Here is an 8,692-nt window from a genome sequence, read left to right as displayed (position 1 = left end):
ACCTGCCATGAAAAAGTTTAAATATCTGATGATGGCCAAGTAATGAAAGAGGTGAATATGAGGATTAATGCAACCTGGATAAGCTGGCGAATGACAACAGGTATCACTTGTGATTGCCACAGGAAAAGTCAACTCAAATTGAAGGTTTATCGCACTGTTGTCATTCCTGTCGCACTCTATGGTACCAAATGTCAGCCAATTAAGACTAAGTGTCGTGGAGATGAAGATATACAGATGGTCAGACAGCATCACTAGATAGAATCAAATTTCCAATGTAGACATATGGAAGTATTATGATTCGGGAGAAAATTCATGGGAGTCAATAATGACGGTTTGCTGTGAACAAGAGTAGATATAATTGCAAAGATGAACTACATGCTACGAGTCACTGAAAAGAGACTCAAAGGTCGACCTGAGCAATGAAGGAGTGGCACGCTACAGAAAGACATGAAGAGTGTAAATCTGCACCCCAACCTAGTCCACAGTGGAATAAAACAGACAGTGAAGCAAATTTGGCAGACTCTGCCCACTACAAAGGGTAACGCTAATGAATACGATGATGAACTTGTTTGCATTTTCTTTTCTTTCATTATTTATTGAAAAATTCCATACATCTCATTAAATACCCTCTTGCATAAGCGAGTCTTTTACAAATACAGAATCAACAATATCTTCTGCTGTAATCAGGCTAGTTCCTCCAACCAAAATCTGAGTACCAGGCACCAGTTCCTGTATTAAACGAACTTCTTGTGCAGTCACACCACCAACTACATACACCAGCACCAGGGGATTCTCCAGGGGATGTTGCTGCCGGGGTCGATTCAACAAGATGCTGCAAATTATATCAATAACAATATGTAATTTGTTGAAAGATTCAATTGTCATAATAAACACTAATTTAAACTATGTTTGTATACTTTACACTGAATACATGTTATACAGTTTTTTGGTATAGAGATAACATGATAAAACTTGAGATCCAACTAGGGACCTCTTTCTATCCAAGAAATTACAGTAACTGCTGAGCTACCATGGCATACCATCCTGCTCTGGTGGCTAACTAAATACCGTATTTACGCGAATAATCCCCACATATTTTTTAAAAAGGTTTGAGGCATGAAGCGGGTGCAGGTTTTATTTGCATCAATGTTGGCAACATGCTCCTGGCTCACCTAGTTTTCAATATTGGGTGTACATTCATACTTTGTGTAACCGCAGATGGAAGAAAACAGCCGCCACGTCATATTTAACACGTTCGCGGCCGCTCGGATATCGGCAACCATTACCGTGGTACCGTAATACTTTTTTTGTTTAAAGGACTTCATTTCCGTGTCCTTATGCATTTTAGATTATTATTTTAATTATTTCAATATTATTTATGTGCATACGAGCCATGATGCACACGCTGCATCAGCGGCACTACCGATGAGTTTTTCGCCTTCGGTGCCATTTGACGCAGCATGTGCGTCATGACTGGTAATGAAGTGAAACGAGGAAAATAATGTTTTGTTCGAATATAGAACTTCTTTACAACAGAAAAATAAGTTTTTGAACATCTCACACAAAGATAATGTGCAGTAGAATCTAATTATTGCTGTGTGAACAATGTATAGGCCTATTTACATTAGGCCTACTCCATAAGCTGTACAATGTAACTAGTCAAAACAGTGTGCTACATTTCAATGACATTTCCTCGCAAAAATAACTCTTCTGCAAATGCGTTACATTCAGTAACAATGTTATTCAGCAAGTTAGCAAGCGAAAATCAATGAGTTTCGCGTCACTTGGCAGTGGAACCTTCATTCCCGGCCGACCCATAAAGTTTATTTGTTTCATTGAGGACAAATCTGAACTCCAAGAAATAACCCCTGAAATATTGCCCATGTTATTTGGCGGGAGATTTGGAGATGAGATATTGCTTACGTCTTCCTCATCTTCTGTAATGTGAGAATTGGGAACTCGACACACACATCCGTGATAAAGATTCTCACTCAGGTGGCTACAGTCACTTTTCACACTGTCATCACCATCGTCACTATCAATAACTGTCAATCACTGTTACTGGCGTTCAGGAGAGCTTCCAGACTATCATCATTGCCTGTTTATCCCGCTAAGACGGGGTTTCTTCCAGAGAGAAGGTCCTGAAACTTCACTGTTCTCCCTTGGCATCGCAGAAACATATGCCGACTTGTATTGGCTACAGGGACTGTAACTAACAATTGATCTGATGCCCGGATGGCGCATACATTTAATAACACCATAACGATGCACAGATAAGAGGTCTGTTTGTTTACATACATATTGGCGGAAATACGAGCTTTAATATTTGGCGCGGAGTGTGACGCACGTGTGTCGTCATCGGCACCGAATGAAAGTGTCGTCATCGGCCGCGAACGTGTTAAAAGGAAAACAATTCAGACATTTAATTTAAAAACTGCCTTTACATTACAAAAAAAAACCATAGTATTTTACACAGTAATTTAAATTCAAAATTTCTCCGTGTCAGTATAGAATGCATCTTCTGGATAGTGCAGGGGTAGCCTTCCGCACTTTCACTTACTTTGGTATGTTGGCAGTTTGTTTAATAGCTGCTAAGTTCGAGTGAAATCGTAATATTTTTTTGTATTCAGAGTTTTAAGGAACGCCACAGTATCACGTAACAGGCAGCGTGCGAAGAACCAGAATCCGAGAACACTGGCAATTATCTTTCGCGATGCCGACAGTTGGTGAAAAAGCGTGGCTCATAATTATAATCAATTTGAACGCAACAAACAATATTGTCAATGCCAATGAAACTGCATTGGCTTTTTTATATGCCTAGCCCAAGTGGACTTTTTAAAAGGAGATTGGGTCACTGTACTGCGTTGCAATGCAGACAGAAGCAAAAGACTTCTTCCACTCGTCAGAGGAAAGTTCGATAAGCCACGATGTTTTAAGGGCATTGGGTACTTACCGTGCAAATACAAGGCATCTCAAAATCCATACAATACAGTAATCCAATGAATAAAGTCCATGCACAGGGAAGCAAGCATAGACTTCTCGTCTTTGAATATTTTTTTTTTCTTTTGTTGCGCGAGGTTACTGTACATACTTTTATGTAGAAACACTCATAACTAAGCATGTGTCTACTTCTTTTATAATGTTAAACATGGCTACAAAGCCTTCATAAACATAACCCTACTGTTCAGACAAATATGTTACTAAAAGCTGATTATTATACTTCACTTTCAATACTTTCTCCTTTTTTAACTAAAATACTAAGGTGTACACCTTATAAAAACAATCTTTTATCGCACTGACTGTCAGCTTATATATGTACATACTTTTAATTATATTCATGTTTATATTCAATACTATTAATGTAATATTACTGTAGGAGTCACGATTAATGTAATATATCTTTGTATAGTTGTCCTGGCTGATGATGACATCAAACATTGTCGAAACCGGTACCAAATGTAAATAAACGTGATGTTTTAAATGTAAACCTTCACGTAATATATTGTATTGAAAAGGTGGATATTAACTTTCCCATTTCTCTATTGTGAGGTTATGTTTGTCAATGAGTTATCCAAGTGCATTATTTGAATGTAAATGTACCTTGTTGGTTACATTCTGGAAATAGTTCTTTCCCACTGCATTTGAAATGTTTAAACTGTGAATCAATGTTAACTGCATGCAGTAACGGATCTAAGAATACTTTTGATGTAGCAAGGGTTAGCATTTCTAAAGTACGAGTTGGCGATTAAAAAGAATTATCCACCATCGGTTGTGTTAATATCTGCTTAAAGAAAAGACCGCATGTGAAAAGTGTTTTAGACGTGGTGTGTAACAAATTTATAAGTAATTTAGGAGAGGATCCTGGCGATGCGAAAGACAACAAATCTATCGGATCTACAGGGAATCAAGCCTTGTGCAAGTTTAGATTAATGAAATACTTGATAATTTTCATGACAAATATATTTTATAGCAGTGATAATGTATTTCTCAAATATGTTTAGGCAAAGCAGCTATATCTTTAAATTTACATGTTCATAATTGCGTAAAGAACATGTGGACCTCGCAGAGTGATATGAAATGTTTGTTTATGCATATGTTACTCTTTCAATGGAAGGAATTTTAGTTCATTTAATTTTTTTCAGAATGAGCCTTCCCAAAATTAGGGTGCGGGGCTTATTCGAGCAAATACGGTATTTGTATGGTATATACTTAATGTACACTTCAGGATCTAACAAATGAAAAATCTAACTTGATGTTCACTATTTAATTCTATGTTATTACATTACATTGCAAAATTAGGGTATTAGGTTTGCAAGGCCCTTGTACCCTTCCTGATGTTTCTTAGATACTTTCCTTTCTCGAAGGATTGGACCTCTTCCGTTTTAATTTCTGAATCGAATTATGAGATGACGGTTGTCTAGCTGCACTTTTCCTTAAAACAATAATTTTTAAAAAACTGCTTTATGTCGCTCTGACACAGAGAGGACTTATAGTGATGATGGGATAGGAGTGGGAAGGGAACAGCCATGGCCTTAATTAAGATATAGTCCCAGCATTTGTCTGATGTGAAAATGGAAAACTGCCAATAGTTGGAATCAAACCCAATATCGCTCAAATGCAAACTCAGCTGTGCGCCCTGAATCTAATGGCAAACTTGCTTGGTAAAAAAACAATAATCACCACCATCCCCTTCAGCTCTGTTCAATATTACTCCTGTTTTATCTTTTTTTATTTAACAAGTTGCTTTACATCGCACTGACACAAATAGTTCTTATGGTGACGATGGGATAGCAAAAGGCTAGGAGTGGGAAGGAAGTGGCCGGGCCTTAATTAAGGTACCTGTAACTGCCTGGTGTAAAAATGGGAAACCATGGAAAACCATCTTCAGGGCTGCTGACAGTGGGGTTCAAACCCACTATCTCCCGAATACTGGATACTTGCCGCAATGGACTGCAGCTATCGAGCTCGGTCCTCTCATCTTCAAACAGACAGGTTCTCCCCTTTTGAATCCTAGTTTGTCTACTTTTTTCTTGCCAGTGGTTTAACGTTGCACTAACACATCGAAGGTTTTCAGCAATGCAAGGATGGGAACAGGCCAGATTCAGGATGGCTGTGGCTTTAATTAAGGGATATGAACCCACCATTACCAGAAAGGAAGCTCACAGCTATGTGACCCTACCCATGCAGCCAAAGCGCTCTATCAATTCTTTTAGATCCATTTCTTCTCAGGCTCTGATGAGCTTTTTTCTGCTTTGCAGTATCATCAGATGGATAGGCATCAATAATACTCGAGGGGCTGTCTTAGCATATCTCCACCTTAATGAGGGAAGTGGAGGATAAGAAGAAAGTTTGATACGGACAAGAAAGAGGAAGAGATAAAAGGTAAAAATGAATACAAGTAGTAAAAGAATAAGAACACAAAATAAACACTGAAGGAGAAAAGAACGCCAATGGATCAATATAAGTACTGGAAAGGAACAAAAAATTTTCCTTTTCAGTACTTATATTTTTCTTTTTCATACATTTCTCCTTTCAAGTCCTACTTTTGTTGCTTTCATCGTGGTCAGTCACAGTGTAGAAAATGTTACTGACCTGAAACCAGACTTGAGTAGTTCTTTGAGACCCGCAGATCGACAAGCAAGGTCAGGTATATCAGGTCTAGAAGAGTCTATTAAATCAGTTGCCAATCTCTGCACAAGTCCACAGGGAGTTGCAGTCTGTTTGTCTCCATGGAGATTCAATAGTGATCTATAAATAATAATAATAATAATAATAATAATAATAATAATAATAATAATAATAATAATAATAATAATAATAATAATACATATTACTTGGAAAACACACAAGGCATTAATAAGAGAAGTTGCAGTGACTGCCTTGAAATATTCAATCCAGATCCTGAAGAATTATATCTCCCAAACATTTTAATTAAACCACAGATGTCAAAAATACTAACCAACCATTATAATCAACTCCTCACAATTACTTTTAAAATGTATCTTGTTTTACTGTAAAATTTGTCCTCAGGGGGCACTCTCCAGGTGGGGAAAGTCAAAATAAATAACACAGCATCACCCAGGAACACACCAGGTCTCTCACCGAAGAGTCGCCAGGCACAGCTTCCCTGGTCGTGCTGCTTTGTAGTGCGCCCATACAGCAGAGAAATTAGTTAGTTAGCATTTATTGAACAAAACAGGCCTTCGCCCCATACAGTGTTCAACATCTTAATAAGCATGAGCAAAATGTATAAATTCCCCCCTTTAAAAGCAATGACCGAGTAACCATATAGTATTTAGAAACAAGAGACCTACGGTCAACTCACTGCCAGAGAGTCGTTGGCCTTTGGAGTAAACCAAATCTACCTTTATAGACAATGACAAGTGTAGTATAGTGGGCGCTGCATGCAGTGATCATTGCTCAGTGTAGCCTATAGATGGCGAAGCTACTCACCTTAATAATAAATAAAAATTAAAAAACACCGTGCATATGAGTGTAGTGATTACCAGATGTTAAATGATGCCAGGTGGCACGAGGTTTCTCACGTTACTATTATATAACAGGGATGATAATAATAAAAGCTCCTCCCAGTAGTGCTAACCGCTGGATGGAATCTGATGCTAACCAGAGAAATAAGAAGTAAGAAAGGTTGCGCATCCTGTTGAGGTTACGCAGCATGTAGCGGTAAACTACACTAATGAAAACTGCACTGCCTGCCATATCTGGCCCTGACCCACATTAAGGTTGCCTCAGTTAACTAGTCTGGAATTTCAATACCACTACCAGCAAACTTTGACTTTGCTGGGTGTATTCTTTTTTCTGCTGCCTCAGGTCCATCCTCAATACAGTTTAAATTCCTTTCCACTTGTGTGTTTACATGCTCACTATCACATGCTGACTTCACTTTTCTTTCACAAAGTTCCAACACAGCACATAGGAATGATTTCAGATTACCCTTGCTGTTCCACTCTTTGGAGATCCATGCAATGATTTTTGGTTTATCACCAATTCTACATAATTCTTGCTGTTTAACACCTAGGAACTTATTCCTCAACTTTTCTGTCTCTACACATTCACCAACTAGGTGTAATTCATCCGTCCTGTTCCCACATAGAATACACAGCGTTTTGTCATTTCTCCTTGTCCATCCCTTGCTCTTATGTAACCCTAAGATCCACCTCTTTTCCACCTTCTCTCTTCAAATCTTATGCTAATATTGGAGACCTGGACTACCTCATAAAATAGACTCAAATATGTTTTTTTTCTACATTCCTCCATCTCATCGTTGCCTCTGAATATCTTTTATTCTAGTCATCAGCACTCTCTGAGTTCTGCTCCCTTTCCCTTTCCCTTTCCCTTTCCGAGTCTCGAACCTGATATAACCCATACCTATATTTTCAAGATAGTTTTTGATTTCTGCTTGCCAACTTTCTTTATACATGTGTTTTTCTTGCTGTTTAAATGCCTCCTGAACTACTCTTCCTCCTTCTCCCTGTTTCAATCTGGACCAGTAATTTATCACTCTTCTGACACACTCTATTTCTATGAATTCTCCACATAATAGCAACACCCCCATGTTGGCTGTGCATAGAGAGAGGTAAACCCATAATAATCTTACTAAACTTATGGATAATTTGGTTTAATGTGTCCTTTTTCCGATCGAGTCCCCATAATTCGGCCCCATATAATGCTCTGCTTATGACTAGTGATCTTAGTACCATCCTCAGAATTTTACAATCTATCCCCAGGAATTTAGCTACCAATGTCTTGACCGCAGCTAGTGCTGCGATACCTCTCCATTTTGCCCTCTTGATATGGTCTTCCCACCCTCCTCTTCTATTTAACAGGACTCCTAAATACTCTATTTTATCTACTACTTCTATTCTTTCACCCTGGATCAACCAGTACATCTGTTTATTTCTCAATCTTTTCTTTTGAATAGCTGTCGCTTTCGACTTTTTGCTGTTAATTTTTAAGGCCCATTTCTCCGCAAACTCCGACAACTCATTCAGACTTTTTTGAAGACCCCCTCCTGTTAAGGCCATAAGAATGACGTCATCCGCGAAAATCATTCCTGGGATCTCTAACTTCGGTACTATCGGTACTGCCCATTTTGTTCCTCCGTATCCTTCCAAGATATCATTTATAAATAACAGAAATAATAACGGTGAAAGTTTGCATCCTTGTTTCAGACCAATCTTACGATCTATTGGCTCACTGATTACATTTTTTCCTATCTTAATACAACAGTATACCTTGCCGCCCGTATCATCTTCCTGGAGACTCCCACTCTACCTAATTTCCCAAACAGTGCCTCCCTACTGACCATATCTAATGCTTTCTCGAAGTCTATGGCAGGTACACACAGCCTTTTCCCCTTCTTAAGTATTTATCAATAATCGTCTTCACCGTCATAATATTGTCTGTAGTCCATCTTCCTTTTCAGAACCCTCCCTGTAGTATTGATATTATTTTGTGTTCTTCTGCCCAAGTCGTTAACCTTTTTGCCAAAACCCCTGTATATATCTTACTCGGTGAGTTCAGTAATGTTATCCCTCGATAGTTTCCTGGCAGATTTTTGTTTCCTTTTTTCTTATATATTGGGGAGATGATCCCACCTTCCCACCCTTTGGGTATTTCATCACCATTAAATATCCTATTAAACAGTTTTGAAATTCCCTCCCTTATCTGT

The 8,692-nt window shown here is 38.4% G+C and overlaps 1 protein-coding gene across 2 annotated transcripts in view; it reads right to left on the bottom strand.

Annotated features, from left to right (window-relative positions):
* Positions 1-574: 574 nt before the first annotated feature.
* LOC136858094 (sec1 family domain-containing protein 2) overlaps positions 575-8,692 on the bottom strand; it is a 183,197-nt gene continuing 175,079 nt past the window's right edge. For both annotated transcript variants that reach the window (XM_067137367.2, XM_067137368.2), the window contains 2 exons: positions 5,593-5,748; positions 575-832 (listed from right to left, as the gene is read on the bottom strand). In XM_067137367.2, the coding sequence (XP_066993468.2) occupies positions 619-832; positions 5,593-5,748 (370 nt within the window). In that variant the 3' untranslated portion in view covers positions 575-618. The remainder of the gene's footprint in view (positions 833-5,592; positions 5,749-8,692) is intronic.

The sequence above is a fragment of the Anabrus simplex genome, chromosome 1, assembly GCF_040414725.1.
Source record: "Anabrus simplex isolate iqAnaSimp1 chromosome 1, ASM4041472v1, whole genome shotgun sequence".
In the NCBI taxonomy this organism is placed as follows: Eukaryota; Metazoa; Arthropoda; class Insecta; order Orthoptera; family Tettigoniidae; genus Anabrus; species Anabrus simplex.
The sequence above is the reverse complement of the archived record's forward strand: the minus strand, read 5'-3'. Positions and strand labels throughout refer to the sequence as shown.